This window comes from Danio rerio, chromosome 1, assembly GCF_052040795.2.
Source record: "Danio rerio strain M-AB ecotype USA chromosome 1, GRCz13ab, whole genome shotgun sequence".
Lineage (NCBI taxonomy): Eukaryota > Metazoa > Chordata > Actinopteri > Cypriniformes > Danionidae > Danio > Danio rerio.
The window spans coordinates 46,883,056-46,910,309 of record NC_141021.1 but is presented as its reverse complement, the minus strand read 5'-3'; the positions used below and the strand labels follow the sequence as shown (position 1 = coordinate 46,910,309).

The following is a 27,254-nucleotide window of genomic DNA, read 5'->3' as shown; positions in this document are numbered from 1 at the left end:
CTGTAATTTAAGCCTATAACGCATAATTCTAGTCAATGTGTTTTTTAAATAGATTGATTAATTCAATATATAGACAAAAATAAACATTGTCACAATTTTAATCCCTGTTTCTGATCAAAATAATCGAGTTATAGGTATGAAAGCACCCTTACTTACAGGTGTATAAATATCAGAGTCAAATAAAATATGTTTAATGGACAGTGGAGTCTTGAAATGATGAACTCCTTGGTAAATGTTCTGCTTTTGAATTGCTCTGTAATTCTTGTATGTTCTAATGGCCAACTTTGTTTAAATTAAGAAAATGTTTATTTTTATTAATGCAATTAATTTTCTTAAACAATAAAAGCACTGCTTTAATGATGTTTTGGCTTACTATGCTTTAATTATACCATTTTTAAAAATGCTATTTACTGAGTGAAATGGTCCTGATTAAAAGGTAGGGGAAGGTGAATAAACACTCCCTCGATTCAGTTCAATTGCTGAATTGGCTGATCACACGCAACACTGACTCTGTGAATGAACCGTTGAGTTTTAAGACACCTTTATTCCACACTTTCAGCTACAGCTGTATAATAACACATTACATAGTATCATATCAAAAATAGTTTCCTTACCTCTGGGAAAGATGCCAGGATCCATAAAGGTGGCCATACAGAAGTTGGCCAGAACAAACATAAACATAACGCCATTGTATATTGGCACAGCAACAGAAAACTGCTCCGAAAGCCAAGGGCACCTAAAAGAAAGAGAGAGAGAGAATCACAAATAGGACATAGCAATAGACAGATATTACATCATGTTATCCTCTATACACTGTATATAATCTTTCTAAGATATAATTACTGCTTGAAAAAGAGAAAGAAATAAAAAGTAGAAGATAAGGAAGGGAAAGGTGGTACTTCATGACAGATGTTGGCCTAATTTCACCGCCTTACAGTGTTTAATCTGAGGGTTTGGTGAGAAGAGAGAGACCAGAGGGGCAAATGACTAAAAATGAACAGACATGACATAGCATCTGACTTAAGCCCTTCAGATTTACTCTCATGTGCCAACTGGGCTGTGTTTTTGTTTTTTTGAGGTTATTTCTTCTTCCTGTATTTACATGTCATGACTTACAAAATCCAGGACATGAGAAGTCAATGTGATTTCTCCATTTCATCAAAAGAAAACAGCTCTGACTGCACTTTTAATGCTGATGCTGCATGAACATTGTGACCTTATTGGTTTGTGCAAATAAACCATTCAGTGCATCATGAAGAAGCTTATCATTAAGACCTGTGTTCATACAAGTCATACAATATTTGCATAAACATCAACATAAAAAGTTGAAACATGTCACAAACTATATGTGTATAGCGCTTTTATAATGTAAATTGTGTCAAAGCAGCTTCACATAAAAGATCATGGTAAATTGAAACAGTGTAGTTCAGTTTTAAAAGTTTAAGCTCATTTCAGTTTAGCTGAGATCAGTGTAGTTTAAAAATCACTACTGAGAGTCCAAACACTGAAGAGCAATCCATCGATTTAAGCCAGTGGCGACAGCGGCGAGGAAAAAACTTTGCCAATTGACGAAAATGAAGAAAAAAAACCTTGAGAGAAACCAGGCTTAGATGGGCACGATGATGAGAAATTATAAGTGAGAATTCGACATTAAACGCATATCTGCAGATAGAAGTGACATCTCGCCCTACTCATAATTCTCTTTTCATATAGCCGTATATATAGCTATTACCTATCCATAATACACTGTAATAAAGCCTGGTTCGTTAGTGCATTGGATTGTATTGACTTCTTACTACAATCCATTGAGACTTTTTAGTTATATCAGATAAACACTTGCTAAAATCAATCACACAAATAAAGCAAAAATAAAGTAAAGATAAATATTGTAAGCAAGAAAGCTTTTGAACATTACAACCGGGGTAAATTCTGAAATTCTAAGCCATGTGCAAAAGAACGATCTGACATTCAAGACTGTTGTATTAAATATTAGCATATCATAAACGGAGGATATTATTAGAAGCATACTCCTTAGAGGGATGCTGTCAACAACTTCAAAACACTACACAAAAAAAGGCCTACTTCAGTTATTTTAATACTGGCACTGTAAGATTCTCTGATGTGCCTCGTTTATTGTTAAAAAGGTTGAAAAGTGTAGCAGCATAATGATTACATTAAATAGACTGCTACTACAGTCTTACCTACACTTTATAGAACCCTTGTGCTTCTAGAAGTCTAGATGACTTCAGAAAAAAATCCCATAAATTAGAGCTGCAAGATATTGGAAAAAAAGGAAATGGTGATATTTAATTTTCTGAAATATATATTGCGATATGAATATAATTTCATAAGATGACTATTTTGAATAAAATTCATCATTTTACACATATTGGGATAATTTTGTATGAGTTAAATTAAGGTAAAGATAAAAACAATAGCACAAAGATGAAAATGAACAGTGCTTTATGGCTTTCGGGGGGCTTAGAATATTAAGGTACAGAAATTCAACTATCAAGTCTAAAATAAAACTATAGTCTTCATTGTATAAATAGATAAACACATTTAATCTTTGTTATAATTTCTTGTGCACAAATTTAAGGTATCTTTAAATTTGACAGTCGCAGGTCTTAAAAATGCATCCAAATAAAATTTGTTTACACTATTTGATCAAAGTTAAACTTTGCAGTAACTCTACAAATCACATGTGTGAAATGTGGTTCCTGGTTAATTATAATCCCGACACAATATTGCACATCCTGCGATGTGACTATTGCAGATTTGCACATTGCGATATCGATACCATAAATACAGAGGGGAAAAATATTGCTATTTAGTTTTCTTTTTTTTGAATTTTATATATAAAACCTGAGAAATACATGCTGTCTCCGTCTAAAGTCCCCAATGAGCATGTATTACATCTTTAAAAAATACTACAGTTTTTACTTCATTTAAATATTCATTGATATTATAAATGAGAATCACAATTTTTTTTTTTTGGTTAAAATAAAGATCACAATTTTCTCATGATTCTTTAGGTGTAAAACAAAGGTTAATATGAGTAGGCTATTATTACTGTTATTTCTCAAGCGTGGTAAAACAGCAATAATAATATTAGGCCCAATGCACAGTAAAGTAATGACATTATAATACAACTATTCATAAGTCTGAAGTTGAATTATTATGTTATGCTTGCAAACGGTCATTGACAACATTATTAAACCATTTTTTCCACTGGTAAAATGGGACATTTTTCATTATGATATTCCTACTTGCATTATATTCAACATTTTATAGGCTAGAGTGTATATATATACAACACTGTTAAACATTTATTCGCATGCACAACACTTCACTATGAAAGAAAAAAAAAACATATCAAATGCTTGTCATAATCATAACTCTAAAATGTGATAGGATAATTTAAATGATGTGCGCCATTTTGGTTTCACTTTCACTGCCTAGTGCGCTCATGTTATGGCCGCCGTCATTCTGAGAAAAAATAAAAACATACATGCAAATCATACATCCCGCACGACTCCCAAACGATCGCTCTGTGCAACAAACTGAATTTCATTTACAACTACTTTACCTGTTTTTCAAAGCCTATGCAGTTTCTATTTACTAAAGTGGACAGCATTCACAAGCATCTTCTGTCACGTCACGTGTGATTTTGCGGCCGCAAATACATCATTACATGAAAGTAAAAATAACATTTTTGGGTGAATTATACCTTATAAATATAGCATGTGACTCTTTCAACACTATTTGGAGGTGTCCACGTTGCTGATCAATGTTGTGAAGACTTGTGCGACTGCCTTTATAATTGGCTGAATGGTAAAGATGCTGGATTAAGATTATCATGATCACATTTTTTTTTTCAATTAATCATGCAGTCCTATCCCAAACATAAACATACTTGTGTATCAACATGTGGAAACTCACAAACTAAACATATGCCAAATTACTGTCTGCCAAACGGAGTAAAAAATGGGTTATAATTCATTCAAAACCAAGAGCAATAATAGTAATTTCAGTTATTATACCACAGCTTGTTTTTCCTGTTTCTAATTTTATAATTAACACTTTTATATACAGTATAGCTTATGTAGTAGCCCATTTACATCATGCAATCAATTAAGCACAAGTAAGCCACATTTGAACAATGGTGTGATTAATCCAGTGATGATGATAAAAACTGCTCTTATGAAATCACCCTGGAAATCAAATCCACAGGGCAAATATTGCTCCTTAATGGAAAATACACTTCACACAACGCCACTTCTCACACCAGTATGATCTTTAGAGCTGCCTTATTGTTTATACTCCCACAATACCATGCAATAAAAAGCCATTTAAACCATATAACTTTTTTTCCATGGTGGTTTTCATCTAGTGTGCACTGTCAGACTAGCTAGGGAACACCGTATCTTACTTAACTGTGCCATCTATTGAAGGTAAAATAACGTCTGATAGAGTTCAAAGCAAAGACAAGCCATTACTCAGTCGGCAATAGTCGTTTTGATCGTTGTTATTAACCAGTACGTGCTGACTCATCCATCATAAATGATTGCTGCAATCAGTGTTAGCACATGTGTTTGTGTACTCACGTGAAGCAGAAGAAGAGCGTGGTTGAGCCAACCAGGAAGGCCGTTGCCGCAGAGACTGGCACGTAGCGACTAGGCCGGAGAGGTCTGGATGGGACGGTGGGATGGGGTGGGGAAGTGGGTCCAGAGACGCCCCCACTCATACTGCCGCTCGGCATCACCCAGGGGGCAGGATGGAAATATATCCGTGAGGGAATGCGTTTGTGTTGTCAGGACAGCACAAACCAAAGAAAGACTAAGGGAGGAGTTGCTGTCCCTTCAGCATTTTAAAAAAGGCCACAAGATGAGCATCGTCGGGCATCAATGGCGAAACAAACAGTCCTCAAAAAAGTGATATAAAATGACGAAAGAAAATACAAAGTGGTGAAAGAGGCTGATAATTAGATCATCTGGCTTTCAGAATATTAAAAGTCAATCACTAAACATGAATGTAGTTGGTCAAGTATAAATATCACGTTTTGGTCATTTTAAAAAGCTCACTTAAAACGCTTATGAACTGATGACAACCTGCCACTATGGGCAATGCTTTGGAAACATTTAAAAAAACAAAACAAAGTGTCAAATCAATCAGACGTGCTTAAAAATTCAACAAAGAATCTGAGAAATGTTCTCCTTGCGAAACCGATTTGGTGTTAATGTATGAGTTAAGAGGTAGTGGAGAACGTCATCTATGAATTGGCTTTCTTGTCTTACTTTTTAATGCTGACAAATATTTTAAAATATATATGATTTGATTTTTACATGCAGCACTGAAGTTAATTTAAACAGTTTACAAGTTGCCAATTAGTATAATTTGAATGCAGTGAACAGGAGTTCAATAAACTTCCAAAATAAAAAGCAACAACAATTAAAAGAAACTAAAGAGCGTGAGACGAAAAAAAAAAGCGCCAGGAGAATTTCTCTCACTCTCGGTGCAGTTCAGTTTTGAATGGAGCAATGATAATAATGAAGGAACCAGATGGCAGTCACAACCGTCAGACCGTTTCCCCCCACCATCCACACTATCAGAAAATATAAAAATGTCTCTCCTTCATTTCAGCCAGCGTGTGCTACGTTGCACCTTCAGAAATGAACCCTTGAGTGTTTCTCTCCGTAGTCGAAGCATTACTAATCCACAGGTTTGTTTCCAGTATCTTCACAAATAAACAGATTTACACCTGCATGGCTGATTAGATCAAATTCTTTCTCTTTGGGACAAAATACATCAAACGAGAGGAACAAAAAAACTTCACTTGATGGAGCTTCAACAAACACAGAAAAGAGCAGCTCTTGCACACACTCTTAAAACTCCTGGGAATTGATCCAGGTCAGTGGAGCAATTTCGAAACGAAAACTTGGGCTCTGAGGAGTCCCGGGAAACCTAGGTAAGTATGTGGTGATTGAGGGAGGAGAAGGGGAAAAGAAAGAACAATGGAGTTCAACTTCTCCCTCGGGACACTTCAGGGAATTCCTTACAAGTGTACATGTGAATGTATTAGATCAGGTCCAGCTGATGTCTATTAGCAGATGAGGAAACATTACATAAAGATCTCAGGGGGACGAGGCCTCAAGGGAGTGTCTTGAGCCATGCCTGCACTTCCTCCTCTGACTCTGTGGCGTTATCTCCTCTTTCAGCAGACCATATGCACACTCGCAAACAGAGTTAACACACGCTCCTCCTGTGACAGGCCTTCCAGTGGGTGTGCTGGAGAGAATGGAAATAAACTCCACCTGAAAGGAACAAAAGGGAGAGGGAAAAAATGAATTCTGGGCCAAAAAAAAAAAGACTTGGCAAATGTGAAATGGGGTAGGGCTAAAACAAACAACACATTTGATTATTGACATGCCTATTATTTACTTTACAAATATGAGCAGTTATCTTTCTCTGCAATCTCTGCGCAAAAATGTAAATGAAAAAAGTTGGCTGAAAGCAAAGGTCACAATATAAAGTGAAAATGAAATTAACTAAATGGTAAGGCTTTGCGATTTGGGGAAAATCTCTAGTAGCATATTTTTTGACAGATATTTTATTTTGTAATTAAGCTTCACCTCAATAATCTGTATCGTAATCTGTTTCTTACTGCTAAAATAAAATGAGTCTTAGTAACCAAAAGGGAACTAAAAAGATTTCATAAATTTGTTTTTAAATATTTAGAAATTAAAAAAAAAATTTCTCTAGAGCAAACAGTAAGAAGAATAACGTGACCTTAAGTTCAACTCAAATTAGGGAGATAGTAACAAAAAAAAAAAGAATAAAAAATACAGAACACTCAGCAAACAAACATGGCTGATAAGAGCCTTTCTGTAGCTTATAATGTCTAAAAACTAAATAATTATCACAGATGATGCACAAAATATCACAACAATCAACGTACAGCTGTGGTACTGCAACATGTCTAAAATGTTTGATACGAAAGTGCATACCTCCTTTCCAACATTTGAATGAGGTTGAGTTTGGTCACTGCATAAAAAGTTAGTAATCTCCTGGTGCCTTTGTGATGTTTTTTCATATGGTATAACAGCCGCACACAACTGAAATTTTACTTTGCTGTTGCTTTCTACTAGATTGAGTGTCACTGGCAATACTTCAGTTTACTTTTTAAACAAGACACTCCTCATATGTGGTGAGGCTGTGGTGCTTTTTGTTGTATTTCCTGGTACTGGCAACAATTTAGCGACAGCTCTAACAAATTACCTGTTTTTGTTCGGAGTCTGTGAAACCAAAGTATTCCCATATTATAGTCATGATGTTTTTTTATATGAATTCATCTGTTAATGCTTCTGAAGTGGCAGACACAATCATCCTACTCGTCTGCGCTTTTCTGTTCGTTTGTTTTTTTATTGTGGGCGTTCCGCATAGTTCGGTTGCACAATTCTGATTGGGCAGATTGAAAGTGTGCTCACACATATGGCTAGTAAGTCTGTCACACACAGACAGCAGTCACACATTAGCTCTGGGTAGGGAAATGTTATAATAATTATATATTATTTCATATTGCAGCCTCTTACAATTAGCTAATCGCAACGCTTCAAATTGGATTTCGATTAATCGCACAGCCCTACTAAACAGTTTATTAAGTTTAAAAGTTCAACCGAGGGTGTGGGGAGTTCAAGTCAAAGCATGCACTCTGGTCCCCTGGGCTCTGTGCAGGTTGGAAAAATTCCAAATTGAACCAAAACAAACCATTACATTTGGCTTAAGATTGGCAATCAAAATTCGGGACATTGCAACCTGCAGAACCTGGGAAGCAAAAAAAAAAAAAGTTAAAATAACTAAAAATAACTACACTTAGAGTAGAACTATTAACATTTGAGGTGCTTTTTTGCCAAAATACACAAATTGTGAGAAAGTGTAGTTTAATTTACAAATGACGGGTTGTTTTAGTGAATCAGTAAAATGATTTATGAACTCAGGTGTTGTTAGCAGTCTGGTTTAAGACATGACTCACTTTCTGAACTGAATGTTATAATTATCTTCAAAAATGTTTTGTGCAAAATTATGCACATTCTTTGAAGCGAATTCAGTATCATTACTGACTAATTGTTTGTATAATCAATAAGAAGTTAAAGATGTAATTAAAGCAACATCTCAAAAGTTTATTGCACATAAAATGTAAATTAATAATGCAATTGACATGAATGTTATTTTGATCAAATAATTTTTATTTTATTTTATTGGCATGCAGTTACTTTTTGTTAAAGAATTACTCAAAGGTAGCCATCCATCATTTTTGATAATTTTATAAATATATATATATATATAAAATAGCCCACAGATTATGTTATTTTAAGAATCATAGATCATGCAATGTGTTAAAAGAAGGAACAAAACCTGTACCTTTAAACAACAAAAATTGTATTCTACATTACTGACAAATTTAAATATCTAGATATTTTGCTCAATACTGAACTGTCTTTTAAACCCCATATTTATAATTAAAAAGTCATATCAGTGTTTAGGTTCTCTTCATCGTTCTATTAATTGTTTTTCATTTTAGGTAAAAAAAAATTGAAAATTGATTTCTTAATTAATTTTCCCTCTAATCGATTATGCTGATGTTATTTTTAACAATACGTCTGATTTCAATTTAAAACCTTTAAATACCGTCTTCAACTCTCTATGTAGGTTTGTATTAAGATGTCCGTATAAAACCATTATTGCATATTATACGAATCTCTTGGTTTGCTTCAACCCAAGTTCCTTAGACAATATCATTGGTATTTGTTTCTTTTTAAACATGTTTGTTTTAGTTTCTTCTTATTTAAAGCAATTTTTTGTTTCATTTACCTCCTCATATTCTCTTCGACATAATATGCAACTGAATTACTTTTTTGTTCCAAGAATTGCAACAGAAAGTGGCTGTAAGTGCTTTCAATACAAAACTCCTTTTGACTGAAATATTCTTCCATCTTCCTTTAGGTCAATGAAGACATTTAGTCTTTTCAGGACTAATTTATCTTCTTATTTTGGAAACCTTCGAACAACTTGTAAATGTTATTAAAATCGGTTCTAATTGAAATGCTTATTATTTATTTGTATATTAAATTGTACTTCTGATTACATGTTTTTGTGTGATCAGGATTTAGACTGTGGGAAGTGTTTCAGGTGAAGTGCGCTGCTTGTTTGTTTTGACATGATGTATTCTGTTTGATTTATGTACATTTTAGGGACCCCCTCGGAAATAAGATGGTTTATCTCAAGGGGCTATCCCATTTAATAAATTCAAATTCACATTCAACACAAACAAAAAATGTATATAGGTTTGATATGCATTTATACATTACTAAATATATTAAAAACTGTTTTTGCATGCAGACATCCTGTACTCTTTTTAAACCTGTATAAGCATTGTGTCATATTACAAGAATTCTCCTCAAGGAATGAGTAAATGTAAAGTGCTCGCCTCACATACTTGACAACTTAATTTAGACTAAACTTGGTCATGTTGCAAATCATTTACAATTTTTACCATAGTAATTAAACTATTGTGTGCTGTTGGAGACATTTTCATCCACTCGGGGTGAGTTTGAGTCTTAATTTTGCCACATCTTTCTTTGTGTTTCAGCAAATAGAGTGATTTGTAGATACAAATCATATTTTGACACATATTTTGGGAAAATACTTTAAAATGTAAAAATAATTCAAAAATACACTTTGCAATCGAAAAACGTCATTATAAATGGAAGTCAATGGGGCAAAAATAGCCACAACCTAAATTAAAGGGTAGTCAATTTGAACAGTACACAAGGATTAATCAATGAGTTGTTGCAGCCCCAATATTAATCAAAGGCAATCAATGAAAGAAATTCAATCTTCTGTTGAAATTGCAATGCTATGGGAATTTCCAGGGTTTCCATCACATTTGGAGTTTTCACACAAGAGCGTATTCTAGCCTTCATAAAAAGTTTAATACTGAACACACAACTGTGCTCCTCTGAAAAGATGTGCATGACAATAACAGGTATGATCAATCGCATTTGTAAATTCATTGGAATTTGATTGATTGCCCAGCTCTAGTACACATCAAGCCACATTCAATAGAATTTTTAAAACATCAAAATCACACCCAACCCAGATAAAAGAGTCCTTTCACTGACACAAAAATAGCCCTGACCTTAATTACAGAGCCGTGTGTGTGGAGCAATCCCTAACCTTATTCTCTTAGTCAAGCGCATTTGTTGTTGGCATGACATCACATAAGCTTTCACTATCAAATGTTGTGCAAACAAAGGTGATGTGGTGTTTGCAAAGCCTCAAGGCTTTTTGATGTTGTGCGTACACCTATAATAGCTGGGTATTGCTAACTACATCATGAAACCAGCACATACACAGTGATACTATCATACCTGAAGAGTGAACCTGTACACTAAACCAGTTTGTGATCTGATAAAAAGTTGACTGACAAGATCCAGGACTACAGTAACATAAACAGCAGATGCGCCAAAAAAAAAAAAACGAAAAAAAAAACGTTGACATTTGATAATTTGAAGCACTGAACTTAATTGGCCTGACTGACAATGACAATAGCCCTTTCCCTACAGTAATACTGGTAAATTACCATAAAAGTACTTTATTAGTCAATTTAATAATACATTTTTCTTCGCATACGCACTGACGTTTCGTAACCTTTCTGGAAAAGCACCATACACATCCATTCCGAAATACCAACATTGCTGCACATGTACTTGTAAACAAGGAGGTCAGTCTTATTATTGATGGTTTCATTTTGGTTTCAAACTTTCACATTCATTTACCTGCTTTTGTCTTTCAAACAAGTGTGAAACAGTGCCTGTTATGTTGTGTTTACACTAGACGCATTACAGGTGGATAAATCGCGTTATTCGCGCCTAAATAGACGTGTAAACTAGCTTCAATTTCGAAAAACGAAAAGTCTTCGTTTAAGGAAGACTGAAAAACAGCGCAGATTTATTTGGGGCCATGCCTGAGTCCACCCAGCTCTGTGAGCTCAAACTCCTCCGGAAAATATACCAAGTTGATGGAAGCTTTCAGCGGTGCTTCGAACTGAGCCGAGCCCAGTTTAATGAACGGTTGTCGGTGTCAGCAGGAGGATGGTGTCAACAGGTGCTACGTCATATTCACAACCCCACAAGAGCAAGCTCCTGATTGGTTAAAGTTGCGCGAATGTCTGCTGAAGTTCAGATATTCAAAATAGAGCGATTCGCGTGTTGTGCGTCAATCATGCAAAACACTTAACTTGCGCCGCTTCATTTGAATGAATCGCATCAACTAACAACTATTTATTAGTTTAAGATAAACATTTTAACATTCTGATTCCAATGCCTGATTATTAGATTGCTAAAATGACTATAATCAAAATAAATATTCTTCAGAAGAAAATATTATGCAGTTTTGGAAGACTGTACTTGCATTGTAATGATATTTTATTGTCTTTCTGGCATTATGAGTAGCAAAAAATGGTCTTAAAAATACAATAATATTGTTTACCACAATATAATTTGATGCAATACATCATACAACAACAAAAAAAAAACCTGACAGGCCTACATAATGATCTTGTTCTTCAATGTGGAAGTGCGCTCGTTTCTGCGATTGTTTTAGAATCTCTGATTCAGTCGCCTATAGGAGAAATTACTAGGAATACTAAACGGCAGAGAAAGCTCAAACTACTCTCTACAAACAAGTGTTTGCATGACTATACAGACCAAGTAGAATAGTATAATGACAAAATATACATTTGCAACATCAAGAAGCATGAGGAGCCGTTTTTAACGTCTAAAAATTAATGGAAGTGTATGGGACCGGAAGTCTGGAGCCAAAAAGATTGAAATAGCTGCGCCTGCTCATACGTGAAGAACAAGGTGAATAGCTACATGGAGGTCTGTAGAGAAGTGTTTTGAACAAATCTTATAGAGATGCGGACAGAACACTTTTGAGAACACTTGAGATATAAATTTGCTTCAACTTGTCAAACTCTTTGGAACAAAAGTCTACTGGTGTTGCACCCAAGCCGACTCTCCAGCTGGTAAAAATCACACTCTCAGATGCACGTGTCACACAGTTGAACATTATGTTAGCAGTTAAACTCCCAGTGGTTTATCACTTGCATTTTGTCAATAATTCTTTCAGCACAGTTAGCACTAAAAAGAACGCTGGAATGTTGTTTGATTAACAAGCTTTAACTAAATGTGTCTCGTCCAAGGACTCAAAGGCTTCCATTTCTGTTAACAGCACAGAGTAAACGCATCACTTGGATCATATATTCTGATTGGCCTGGAGTAAACGTCTCATGCCAGTGTGTTCTGAACTTGTACGTGCACATAGCAGGAATTTCCCTACTGCATTCATACACAGACGAATTCCAGCAATTTACTGGTAATGCTACAACTTCTCATTCCAGAAAACTGACAAAAACATTTCCGATATTTAAAAAAAAAAAAAGATGATCTCTTTAGGACAATTTACCTGTAATTTTCCAAAAAAGTCTGTCTGTGTTAAAGGTGCTATTGAGCAGTTAAAATACACAATCACAACAGAGAGGTAATACTATTAAAAGAGATGGCTGAAAATAAAAGAAGAGGATTCTGAAGTAACAGCAGTTAGGTAGTAGCTGACAGATGTGCTCATTAATTAATGAATAAACGGGTGAAGGTGCAATTCAGAGCAGCAATTCAATACAGTAACTAACTCCTGCAGAATGAGACTACTGTTACTCTTCCCAATTTTAAAGGGACAACTAAACACAAACATTACCAAAAACATATTTGTTCTTATTTTCAGGTTAACCTGTTATTCACAAATACCACACTATTAGTAGACTACTGTAATTACAAGTGAAAGGAGACGGACTAACTATAAATGAGCTTCAGGAACTATAAAGACTTCAGGAAAGCAAGTTAAAAACATGAATGCATAATAAAGTTGTAAATAATGTTAAGTTTCTGGCACAAACATTTAGCTTCATGCTTCATGGGACTGCAATGCATTTCCAAGATCAACAAGGATAAATTTTGTTTCACTTATATACAACTAAAGGCTCCGGCATGAAGGCAAAATGAAGTTTGAATAGTTTGAAGGACAATATACTATTTTCTAAATCTTCCAACGCCCCTGTGTTGCAGTAGGCGAGGGATGCCATGCTGCTCGCAGGACCCCTAAACACAACAATCTTTCATAAACAGCCTTCTGTGCATCAGAAAAGCGTGTTGTGTTGCTTCACAAAAGTTGCAGATGCCTTTACCAATATCAAAATGCTTTTGTAAACATCCAGTTATTCTTTACACCAATTAAGAAAAGCTAAAATAATACTAATATGGCAACTATAATAAAGAAAATCAGCTCTAACTGTAAAACTGAATAAATTGCTAAATACTCTTGAAGCATGTTTATTGCGTATCATATTTAACAAACAGTTTGCTATGAATTTTATGTAATTTAGCTTGCATGGATAATTGAATATTAATCAGATGATTATGCTGCTGTGCCGTCAGCCAATCGTTGCATTGCTGATCATGATTTCAAGGATCGATAGATGTGTCCTACCAATACACGCAGTGATCTCAGATCAGTTTATCCAGACATTTCAATCTGATTCACAAACTTGTTTGAAGTCAGAGATCAGTTATCAAGATTAAAAGATCCAGGATCTGCCAAATCATCTTAGATTATTCAAGGGAGGTATGAAGAACAGACCCCAGTACTGAAATTGTAAAAACATCCATTTCCCACTAACATTTAAGCCATGTTCATGAGAGCTGTGAACCTACACTAGTCTCACGGTTTGGTTACGATTATAATGCCATCGATTCGGTTCAATTCGATATTTCGGTGCATCACGGTGCATTGACGATGCTTTCCATACACAGTTTTATATTTCTTCACAGCAGCATTTCTTGTATTAAAATGTATGAATATATTTATATTTATATACTTTTTGTAATACAATTTTGTCATTTATTACAAACAGTCAGATATATAAACTGTAACATTAAACAAAACGTGCATTTAGCAAATAATATAAACAAATATAAATATCCAGCTCAATTTCTGATCCTTGTCTAGATCTCTTACACCCCTTTGATTGGTCACACCCTCAAAAAAAAAAACGGTTGCGATTGGCTCTTGCGCGCTGCGTTCTTCACAGATGAATGATACTGATAAGCGGCAGGGGCGATCTCACAGCTGATGTATGATAGACACGGTGGAGAAAACTCTGCAGACAAGCGCTCGTTTCTGTATGCAAAAGTAACGCTGAAAAACAGCCGAGAAGAGAAGAAAAGCCACGCCAGCAGGTCAAATGGGCCACTGTGTGTGTGAGAAAGAGAGAGAGAGAGAGCGAGAGCGAGAAATGGAGTAGGTTCGATCTCAGTGAAATAGGGGCTATTGTTGTATATGTCAGTAAAAAACTGATCCAGCAAACACACACAGTGAAATTGTGCACAGTTTATGAGTTTTAAGTAGTTAAAGCGCTGTAAATACTCGAGATCGCCTCTCTCGCATATGAGGTAAATGACGTCAGTAAAAACCGGTTATGATTATTACTGAACTGATACCGAATCGTCCGCGTCTGCATCGCAGTGCACCGAAGAAACTATTAATTTTGACACCCCTAATGTTCATCGTGTTCTTAAATAGCTCTGATTTGCCATTGTTTACATGCTCAACAGAAATGACTGTGATTGGTCGTAAAGGTCACCAGTTCATTGCACTTCACCGATGTTTACAGAGTGCAAACACAGATACGGGACACTGGGGCGGTGTTTAAGAGCGTGCTCAACAGTGCTTAAATGTTAGTGGGAAATGGACAATTCTAAAATGTCAGTACCGATTGGAACCAAATTCCAGTATTGTGACAACACTATTAGAAGCTAAAACGAACTTCCCCAAAAAAGATTGCTTTGGTCAGCTGTTTCGAAACTCCCAAAACAAACTTTGAATGAACTTAATTTTGGCTAGATTTAGTCGAAAATGATTGCATTTTAGTTTGTTGTTTGATTTTATTTGAAATACACTACAGCCTTAAATCTTGGATAGCCAGGGAGGCGAGTACATTTATAGCAATTTTTCATTTAAATAAAATATGAGACGATACATTCCATTTTCCAAAAATCCCAGCAATTGCAAGGTGTATTGGCAAAAGGTTGGCTTTAGGCCCTGCTTAAAAGATTCTGTTACAAATTCTGTTATTCCACTGCTTTTAGACTAAAACACACTTTTGCATTCATTCTCACAATCATGCATCACAACTAAACAGGTTTAGCTTGGTCTAGCGTCTGTTTAGAGACAGATTTCCTTGAAGATCTGTAGAATTAAGCTCTTTCTGTTCAGCAGTTCAAACATTAGCCAGGCATGTTATCAGTGGCTATGCCTGACATTTAGTAATATGACCCGAGGTTTGGTCTAAAATTGCCATTTGCTGAGTAACCCTGCATAAGGTCCAAGGGACAACACTCCAAAGCATTTCAGGGTGGAGCTGCATAACTGAAAAGCTTTGGTTTGTAAACAGTAAGTAGATGGTCCTGGGAAAGTCTGATCCTGAAACAGCAAAGAAAGCGAGAAACATTGTGAAAGCCTGTATCAACCACTGGACCAGGGTTCACACTCAATGTGGTTGAGTCAGCAAACAGCCGGGAAATATATGGTCTTGATATATGTCGTAGTATGATATTTTGACCAGTATTTAGGAAAGGTTTGATATGGGATCAGAGTGAATGCCAAGTGAAAGAGAAAGAAAAAATTTGAATGCTAGATATTAATTTCTAATAGGAATTTGCCTTTTTCCAGTATCTTCCTTTTCATTTCATTTTAGACATTCTGTCATTGCTTTTGAATTGTAGTGTAATTTCAACAAATGGACAGAAAAAGCTTTTGCAAAGCCCTACTGTCTATGAATGAATCAATAAATCATTACAACTGACTGAGTGACTGAACATCCACAATATTACACCAACAATCGCAAAACAAACAGCAGAAAGAGCCTAATAGATTTAGCAAATTTTGGTTGTAAAGATAACAGTAACTGAAACTGTAAGAAATGTTTTTTACACCTTAAAATTGAAATGGGTTCTAAAAAAGGTGTTGCCAGCTTTGATGAGGTTGAAGTGTTTGAAGAGGGAATTAATTACATAAAAAGGGGAGTTTTATTACGCTTATAATGACACAGGCAATGCAGACACATTGGAGATCGTTGGTGAGCACAACAGTTAGAAGCCAGGTTGCCATCCTAACATGAAGCAAATATTATCAATTCACAAAAAAAATTATCTAAATTGTTAATTAACTCCATTAATCATCGAGTTGTTAGAATGGCTGTACTGTAGTATCGATAACCTAGTAACAGCAACAATTAAATAAGGCAAGCATAATAGAGTCAACCGATACCATTCATACCATCAAAACCACCTCAAGGAAGCGAAATTATTTGTGAATGAGGTTTTATATTTTTTATTCGACATTTCCATCTCTTGTTTCTCATGCAATACTTTAACAGGGTGATCATCAACAGTGGGTAATTAGTACACATACAAAATCTGTAGAGATAACACAAACTGGTGTAAAATCAACAAAATGTACAAGGAAAGGAAAATAACTTTTATAGACCTAGAATAGTCTCCAATTATAAAAGCCACATCAAATTAATTGATTACATAAAAACAACCATCTGCACTCAGACTTAAGCGTCAGGGGAAATAAAAACAACACATTTGTGATGGCTTGTCTCTTATGGAAATAAGCAAAAATAGAAAAGTCAAGAGATATCTTCTCTCAAAATTTAATTTCATTCATTATAATGAACAGTGACTGGATCAAACAACCCCTTTCTAATTAATAAATGCAAAGAAAGGATTAAAATCTAATGGCGTACGTGTGTACTCTCTTACTTTTCAAAGCGTAAGAATGAATTTGTGCAGAAAAACGCCAAAAACAACAACATAGTTTAGACTCGCTAATAAAATGTTCTATAGTGGTCCTGTTACAGTTTTCAGCAGTGTGCCACCTATATCTGTTAACACCTTAAAAAAAAAGTTTTTGTGGTTGAAGTATTTTGGAAATTATTATTTGTTTTGTCTTTTTCAAGCTTCAACCCACATAATGTCAACACTCTGATGACAGTTAAATGCAAATGTAACTGGATTGTCTGAAAAGTGTCCTTTATTTCTAAATGAGACATTCAAAACAGGCAAAAAAAAAAAAACAGTCTGTTTTTAAGTACACAATTTTTTTTTTAAAGCACAAGATCACCAATTGTCTGATGACCGCTCATATTGCTTACGTTTGTGTTAAGGAATGTAAAAGTAGTAATAGCTCAAAATCTTCTGGGGCCTCATGTACGAAGACTTGCGCTGAAATCATACTAAAACATTGCGTACACACAAAGCTGTAAATGTGCGTACACAGTAAAAAATTCAGATGTATGAAACACTGCGTACGAGGAATATCACGCATATTCTCTTTGTACATATGAATTAACGTGAAACTGAGCGCCTGTGCAAAAGCGCAAAACCCCTCCCTGCCTCCTCCCCCCTAATAAATATAGTAATGACTCTACTTTAGCAAAACCAAATGAAAAAGTAAAGGCAAAAGCAAGCAAAAAGAGAAACTTTGAACAGAATGTGAATTGGAGGTGCTCCTATCAAAGGTAGACCGGAGAAAAATTATTTGTAAGTTTGTCCTCCAGAATTAATAACAAAAAAAAAAAAAAAAAGAGAGTGGCAGAGTTTAGCTGACGTGGTTAACGCAGTTGGGTCTGAACATCGCACTGTGAGTGAATTTAAAAAAAATGGTCCGATGTAAAGGTGTACAATTTTTATAGTGTCTATTTAGGCTAAGGTCACATACTCTCCATCACGAGGAAGACAAGTAGGAATCATTAATAAGTGTGTGTATTATGTTAAGCGCATTTGAGCATCAAATAGTATTTGCACATTTATTGAATGGAAATGTTTCCGATTCACGTATGCAAACGCATCTTCAGATGGCGCCTTTATAGCAATGTGCGTGCAGTCAATCTCTCAGACTAGATTGGGGGGGGAAAACGGCGATCGCTGCAAATTGCGCTTTAATGTTTGGCTTGTTAACTGCATGGTGTGGAGACCTTATAAACCTGCTAGACATTGATTCCGTCCCATACAGCTGCCCCTGCACGGCTCAAAGATGCTTTGTTGTGTGCAATTTAACATAAGTGTCTCTAGTTGCCAATGAAAATAAAACAAACACACACAAGAAATGCACGTACGCCAGACACGAAGTTGGCGTGGACCAACGCACATTCTCACGTTTATTTCATTGTTAGTAAATCCAAACGCGAGCATAAAATCTGGCGTACGCAAAGCTTTTGTGCATACGCAGCGTTGATACATGGCCCCTGGTCTTTAAGGCCATGAAGAACTAAATAATATACTCTATTAAATTATGAATAGAACACTGCAAACACACCAAGATATTTCAAAATAGAAATATTTAAAAAGAACTTATAGTGCGTCTAAATGTAGGCTCTAATCTCATTTATACATGGCTGTGTTGCATTGTCTTTTAGATTAGTTTTTCAAACTTGCTGATTTTCGTATACAATTGAATGTTTTGCAATTCAGAATTGACGTAAATTGATCACACTTTTCTGAAATATTGGAGCATACCAGTCTCTGGACACTTCTATAAACTCTCATTCATTAATTTTCTTGTCGGCTTAGTCCCTTTATTAATCCAGGGTCGCCACAGCAGAATGAACCGCCAACTTATCCAGCAAGTTTTTATGCAGCGGATGCCCTTTCAGCCGCAACCCATATCTGGGAAACATCTACACACAGAATCACACACACACTCATACACTACGGACAATTTAGCTTACCCAATTCAGCTGTACTGCATGTCTTTGGACTGTGGGAGAAACCGGAGCACCGGGAGGAAACCCACGCGAATGCTGGGAGAACATGCAAACTCCACACAGAAACGCCAACTGAGCAGAGGCTCTGGTTCTATAAACTAAAAATTGTAATGTAACAGAGTTTTGAATCATTTCAAAATTTAGACACATTTGAAAATTGCGACAGTACAAACCTGTGCATAGCTACAGAATAGGGCTGCACAATATTGGAAAAAAATCTAACATTGCAATATTTATTGTGTTTTGAATACAATTATACCAGATGACTTAAAACTTTTTTTGGAAAATTTTTTTTTATAATTTTAGATCTATTGGTATCATTCTGCAGTGGCAGTGCATCTCCATAAAATCAAACAAACAATCTAGAAATGTTTTGGGGTCCCCCGACAAATTTTTCGGTGTGGTCTGCGCTGTCTACAGTGCATTTCTGTATTTGCATGTGTTGTGAGTACATGCACTTGTTTAGTCAGAGATTGATGAATTACTGTTTACTATTTGTATCTAAATAAAATCAAATAAACTATACATTTTTGGGGTCCAAAAATACACACAGCCCCATTTACACTAATACGGTCTTAGTTTAAAATGCCATTTTAGAATGAAAACGAATTAATCCACATCCACACTGGTGTTTCATCTAGCATTTCGGAAAAGCCTTTCATCCAAACTATACAGCTGAAAACGCACATCATGTGACCACACACACACACACACACACACACACACACACACACACAGACACACACACAGACACACACACAGACACACAGACACACTCGATCATGCGTAATTTGTGTGTAACTTATCTTTATTTATTTATGATTTAGTTATGGGTAAAACAAAGACCATGTGAGTCAGGTAGTTAAAACAGTAGGCTACAAATAATTAATTCATTACGAATGAATTAATTATTCATAAATAATTCACTGCCAACTACGGCATTGATGCCATCACCCATCGCGATGTTTTACATTAGACATTGTACGATGCCAATTTGGTCAACATCACCTAACCCTAGAACTGAATAATAATAACAATAAAATTAATCATTAAGTTCACAAACTAAACAATTTCTTATGCATGCATGCTTATAAATCATTACACAATTACAGGAATCAAAAACAAACGAAAATTATAAATTGTAACAGACAACATTGCAAATCCTGCGATGTGACTATTGACAATGATCATATTGCGATATCAATACTGAAACGATATAATGTGCAGCTCTAACTACAGAAGTATGCAATTATTTGTTTATTTATGTAGAGGCCTGCATGTACAAGACTTCTACTTAAACTCTTTTTGTGTGAATTCTCGCTCTATACTCCTCCTCACGGTCCTCTAACACAACAGAATGAGCAAAACCTAAAGCCATGTGGCATTGCACTCGCTGCCAACTGAGACAACCTGCATTTCCCACTAAACGTCTGCCAATTTCACATGGCGACAGAAGCAAAGCTTCTCTCTGATTCTATAAGAAGAGAAAAAGAGAGAGCGAGATCTGTCACATTTTGCCTTTTGAACTTCCCTGACAGACCCCTATGATTAATAAATAAAAAACACAAAAAATAAGCAGGTACAGTAAGTTATGTTACCTACATTGCTAGGAAACACCCTGGAATACAGCCAGAAACGGGTTGAATTTCACACAGCACGTTTTCATTCATACATGAGTCACTATTGAGTGTATGTAACCGGTTTAGTGTCCTGTTATGATTTTACCTGACTGCTATTTTACTCATTGTTAACTGTAATTACAATGGAGTGTTAATAAGCAGGTGAACTGATGAAAATTAATGACTCGCATATGACTACAGCACAAAACGTGCAAAACTGATGTCATTATTATCAGGTGAGGCGATTAAATGCCTAAAAGGAATAAAAAAAAACAGTGCGGCGTTGTCTTACTTTGAGGCGGTGAATATCTTTTGGGTGTGTTTCGCTGCAGCTGCACTGTTGTCATCGGTTTTAGGCCCTGACATGAATCCGCGCGACGCCGATACCGAGCGCGAGGAAGAGGAGGCGGCGGCATCGCGCGGAGCGTACGAGAGAACTCGACCGAATGCCTCTGTGAAACTGCATGACAAAACGACATTTAATCTCTACATATAAAAGGTTTAACGCTGAAACCTGCAACAAGAGCATGTCAGTGCAAAGTCTATCAGTGGTCGGGTTCTTGAAAACACGACTTACTCTGCTACCTTAGAAATGACAGCAAACACAAGCCCTGAATAAATGACTCGCATATCAAGATAAATCATTTTAATATTTAATATTGAAGCGATAGATTCCCATATAACCACAAGTAGTTGTGGCACACAGCTGGGCAGGACTATTAGCATGACAGCTAGCATTTTATCGCCTCTTCTTCAAAACAGTGCTTACGTTAAAATACATGAACACCCCTGTTGACCTACCTGTCAGTTCATTAGCGTCGCTGCTTTAGAGGATTGGTGTGTGTGACATTGGTTATCCTCTTTAATAGATTAGATGATGGCTTTAATCTCCGTTTCAATCTTTGGTTGGTGGGGTCTTGCCGACGGCTCACTTAGCCTGCTAGCCTGCGTCCAAACTGTGAATCTTTCGCCTTCTTTTTTGAACACGCCTGAGCTAATACAATATCGTTCAAGTATTGGGTCCTCTTCGTAATCGTTTATATGTATATTCTGTCGCATATGATTTGATAAAGCTCGCGTAGTTTAAAGCTAACGACTAGGTTTAACGTATTTTCACCCAGCTCAGCGCAGCGGCACGAGCTCCAGTCCACATCCACGAGCCTCCCAGAACAGTCTTGGGTCTCCGCCCATTCTGTGAGCTCATTGGTCGAGAATTGCTGTCAGTCCACCCTGCGCGGCCAATCAAAAGCCGCAGGTGAGTGTTTGACGGCACTTGCCAAGCTCAGTTCAATCTCAGGTGTTGATGAAAGAGCGTACGGACACCTCAGGACTTTGACGACACAAAAGGCAATGGCATGGCAGGACTTCAAAATAGTTTATATGCTTATACTTTTTTTCAAGGCTGTAATGAACTGACAGACATAAACAGATTATTGAAGGATAAAAAGTAACACAGTGACATATTAAATACGTGTATGTGTCTGAAAGGGAGGCAGAACAGACAAGACGCTTGTGTTGCTCTGAGGATTAAAGGGACAGCAGGAGTTTTACAGATAAGCGTCTCCCCCCACCCAGTCTAATATCCCCACAAATCTGACCAACATCTGTCACACCACCTCTTTCAGACCAAATAGCACAAATCTATTGCTCTGTGTACAACACACACATAAAACCACAAGCACCCTGACAGATGCCATGGGTTAAAAACAGACTGTAATTTCCTGTCAGATGAACAGGAAAACATCAACACCCCGAAATGGCCAGATATGGTTTAAAATGACAATGGATGTAAATATAGTGTAGCCAACTGGATTACTGTAGTTGTGTCTGGCAGTGGAATATGCAATTCATATCCTACATGATGTGTGACCTTCTTCCAGACAAGTTCATCATAACAATTGCTAATCCAAGATCAGTGGATGCTCATGTATTCATGAAAACAGACCCTGAATCTGGGCATGCACTCTGTTTTATTACATACTTCAGATGGAACACAGGCCCGTAGCCATGAGGGGGTTCGGGTATAGTTCGAAAGACCCACCCTCCTTCTGACAAAGTCTATAATTTGGCCCCTATATGAGCACATTTGTCTCATTTTTGACAGCATGCTATCATAAATTGTGAATAACCAATAGAAAAAAGCTTTAGAAAGAATAGCCAATAAAACAACTGATAAATGAAGACTTTTATTATTTAAATGGACAAGAAAATGTGACAAGAAATGAGTTGTCCTGTTTGTTATTTGCCTATAGGCTACAGTTTTTCATTTAAAACAAGATTTATTAGATTCCCAATTTTTTTGTTGTTTGTTTGTTTGTTTTTACATTGGATGTTAATAAATTAGCATTTAAAATAAGTAATTTTTCATATTTCTAAAATTCTAATCTCATTACATTTTATATAAAACTGTAATAACTTACTGTTTAAATACACATTTGTAAATAAACATAATTTTTATAAACAAGAAATAGCATGATAAGCGCTTTAACAAAGATGTAGGAAGTATTTTTGTTGCATCAAAAAGTGTGACAATGACAACCATCCGACAAACTAATCCAGCACAAAATAGTGCTTAAAATGTAACTAAAATGCAGTATTTGAACTTCGAATAACTGTGGTCCACTTTTTAAGAAAAAAGAACCACCACTTTTAATAGGCCTGAACAATAGAGAATACACAGAAATACACAGAATACACAGAAATGTGTATAATTTCAACAGAAATTGTAGCTTAGTTCATTATTACATCCAAAACCAGTTGAGGAATTTGTTGTTCATTGTCATAAGATAACATCTTTGATTTGGTAACACTTTACTTGAAGGGGGTGTTTATTAGACTGTCATGAGTGTGATTTTATGCATGCTTTTGACTTAATTGTCATTAAGTATCATTAGCTCAGTTATTTTAAATGCAAAGGGTTGATTGTTTGAGATGTCTTTGTTATGACAACTTGACATTTACATCATAACCTGAGTTGTTTTTACATTATCAAGCCAACATAACTTGTCATAAACCTGTCATAAACATGATTGTCATGCGGCCATTATTAATGTGTCATGAAGTTCATAACAGCATCATTTATATTTTTCTTGACCTCAACTACTTTAGTACAACTTGAACTTGTCTTTAAAATGTCATAAAATATAAGTTATTTGACAGAGTATTGTCTCTTAAAGGGTCACAAAACACCAAAACATATTTTTTGAGATGTTGACAGTCATATACTGTACATGACCCACGTTGCTAAAAACACTATTAGGACACATATATTTAGCTAACAAGTGAAAAAATGGTTGTTTTTGCGTTGTTTTGAGCAAATTTGTTCTTCTGGCTTAAACAGAAATTTTTGACCAATGTCATGGCGATGAGATCATTGGGTAAATTCCAGCGTAGAGAGTGGCTGTCTATACTGGCTAATACAAAGAGACGTCATTGAGTTTTAAGCACATCTGTTCATTTATTCATGATAAAGACTTGGTTTGAACCAATCAGCACGCTCTATTGTTAATGAGATGCAACTTCATTAATATGCATGATAGCTTCGAAGACTTTTTTTACAGTGTTCAGAGAGACGCCACATGTTGCCAACTGTAATTCAAACAAGTAGTAGAAGAATTATTTGAAGACATGAGTCGTCAGTAGCTATGTTTTCATCCAAAAATTTGAATTTAATTTATGAGCAATACTGGAATATAGCATACAAGATGTGCGAATAAAGCAGTGTTTCCACCCAATGAGTCAAAAAGAATAAAATCACTTCCTGATTAACTGGCCCCAAATATCAACAATGAAAATGTAATTTACAGCAGTAAAAGATGTTGCATGAATCTTTTACTTATTTAATAAAGGACTTGAAGGTGGTGTGTTTGAAGGCTCGAGATGCTCTTGACAGTTCTGGAGATAAATAATCATTTGGAGTGGCTATTTGCACTTAGTGTAAATAGCTTCTGCCAACATGACGGGCTATTTTCACTAAATCTGCCCAAGTTTGCTCTAACCAAGCTCAAAACGGTCACAAAGTGTCTCAATCGGGGTCAAATGCTGGTCAAATTATGGTGCAAATATTTAAATTTTGAGCAAGCAAAATCATGGGATTGATCAGATATTGGATGCAGCAAAGTGAATCGGAAGAACGCATTAACCTGCTAATTTCTTGGTAAGTAATGTTTTTAACTATTTAATAAAATAATGTGAAATTCATTCATTCATTTTCCTTTCAGCTTAGTTCTTTTATTAATCTGGTGTCGCCACCGTGAAAATGAACCACCAACTTATCTAGCATATGTTTACGCAGAGGATGCCCTTCCAGCTGCAACCCATCACTGGGAAATATCCAGACACACTCATTTACACATGTACACTATGCACAATTTAGCTTACCCAATTCCCCTATAGCGCATGTCTTTGGACTTGTGGGGGAAACAGGAGCACCCGGAGCAAACCCATGTGAACACATGCAAACTTCACATAGAAACCTACTACGCACTGCGCCACCGTGATGCCCCTAATAGGAAATTTTAATGACAAATTTATTTAGTGCCAGTGAAAAAAGTGAACAGAAAAAGTATTCATTTGATAATTATAATGGCCAAATAACAATCATGTTTATGACAGATGTATGACAAGTTATGTTGTCTTGGTAATGTCGTCATCATACATCATCTCAACAAACTCATATTTGTATTTAAATTGACTAAATGACAGTTAATGACAGTTGTCATAGGAATGGAAAAAACACCCATTCATATTGACATGACGTGAGATTATAAAGGTTTCATGTCAGTCATATGAACACTCCTTGAAGTTAAACATTACCTATGATTTTTAGATACACTCAGAAAATGACATTTGCTTTCTGTTCATACAACTTATTTAAAATGAGCGGAAACAACACAAGTCTTGAGTTTTTTTGCACAACTTGATTGTTTTAAGCTCAATTTACGTTTGTAAAAACTAATGAATTAACTTAATTTCTTTATGTTGTTCTAACAAACATAAAAAAGCTTAAATAAATGTATATTTTTGAAACTAAATTAATTAGAAATCAGAATAAAGGTCTCAGCCGATGAAACATGAAACAACTATTTCTCCCCCTTTGAAATTCACCATCAGACACACTTAAAGGCAATTTAATCAGTCAGGCATAAGTGTTAAGGCTTCAATCATCTAATAATTGTGTTCAGTAAAGGAGCTAAGTGATAAAATACTTTATTTCATTTTTCTGTGATCACACCATTATTAATAACTGATCATCTCATTTCTTTATTCTCTTTTATCTGTTAAAATATGAAGCCAGTGTTTAAGTAAAACATGCTGTTCATCCAGCGCTTTAATATAAACACAATGAGCTGGACAAAGAATGAACTAGCATTATAAACAAAACTACAGAAGTCTATGCAATGTCAGGTCACATATACGTTAAAATGTCATTAAAATGATTAAGCAACATTACAATCATTCCAAATATTTATAATTTGAAAAGGCTATAATGTTGTTATAAAATACGTTTTAGTGAGTGCTTGACTGCTAATCTGTCAGCTTACAAGTCAGTGCTGTGACAACAGTGATTTGGACCTTTGTTTAAGCTCACCAAAACACATGCAGTCATGAGCAGGGGATAGAAAAGACAAATAGGTTTTCATGATATTGTCTGATTCATTTCAGATTCTATAAAAATAAATCAAGACACAACTTTGATTGGTTATATTGTTGGATGCGTCACGGATCCTCATTTCATTTTAAGATTACATTTATAAATGTTCCATTATAAACACCTTAAGTGAAATTGTGACCCTTGGCTAAATACAGGCTACATTTGATTTGCTTTACACTTAAAATGTAAATGTATAACTGTATGAGCCATTGTAAAGCTAGGAGGGTTTCAAGGAGCTAGATATGAATGCTAAATAAAGCAAGCTGAGATTTATTTCAGAATTTGCAAATGCACTACTGAGTGTAATACTAAAGATGTTAGTCACAGAATATAAAATGCAGAAAATAAAAATTTAAATAGTTTACACTAAACAATGTACCACACGATTTTGAATAAGAAATCAATCAGACACAGAAACTTTGATTATTCTAACCCAGGCTCACTGTTGATACGTACCCCTGTATACATTTCTTGAAAGCACCAAATACATCCCAGGAGCTACTTTTTTTGTGGTTTTTGTTTTTGTGAATCCACCAGAGGCCGCTATGTATGCTTTTTAAGATCTTAAATTTCTCTCGCGAGTGCCATTCGCACCTGCTGTTTTTGATTAAATCCACCAGGGGCTGCTGTCGACTGACTGACCAATTGACCTACCAATCTCCCCAACCACCCCTTCCCTAAAACCAACTCCAGAAAACGAAAAGTCCTCATGGCTGCCTGATTTTTACCACGTTTTAACATTGTACCATGTGTGTATTATTTACTTGTTTACTTTTTGTTTTCCTTTTGTTTTTGATTTACCTGCTTTCTGGAACCATTCTTTGCCTCAAACACTGTCATCACAGTCAACTCCTTTCTGCGTCTCAAATCCGCTGATGTATGCAGGGAGCTACTGCGCAAACTGGTAACTGCAGAAAAGCCATCCACACAGAGGTAAGCGGTCAGCTGGCAGTGAGAAAAAGGAACAGAAGCCTTTGGCCTCACCCCATAGTGTTCATTTGAAAGACGAAATGCAGGAATACATAGCTCTGGCTAA

The 27,254-nt window shown here is 35.8% G+C and overlaps 1 protein-coding gene across 14 annotated transcripts in view; it reads right to left on the bottom strand.

The window, feature by feature from the left end:
- Window positions 1–21,742, bottom strand: part of zdhhc5a (zDHHC palmitoyltransferase 5a) — a 42,721-nt gene extending 20,979 nt beyond the window's left edge. For 13 of the 14 annotated variants that reach the window (XR_015475884.1, XR_015475883.1, XR_015475882.1 and 10 more), the window contains exons 1-3: window positions 21,367–21,742; window positions 4,608–6,314; window positions 615–736 (exon numbers count right to left, since the gene is read on the bottom strand). Coding sequence is in view for 7 of the 14 variants with exons in the window: in XM_087236274.1 (XP_087092400.1) it covers window positions 615–736; window positions 4,608–4,762 (277 nt within the window). In the remaining 7 variants the exon portion in view is untranslated. 14 annotated transcript variants of the gene reach the window in all.
- Window positions 21,743–27,254: the final 5,512 nt, after the last annotated feature.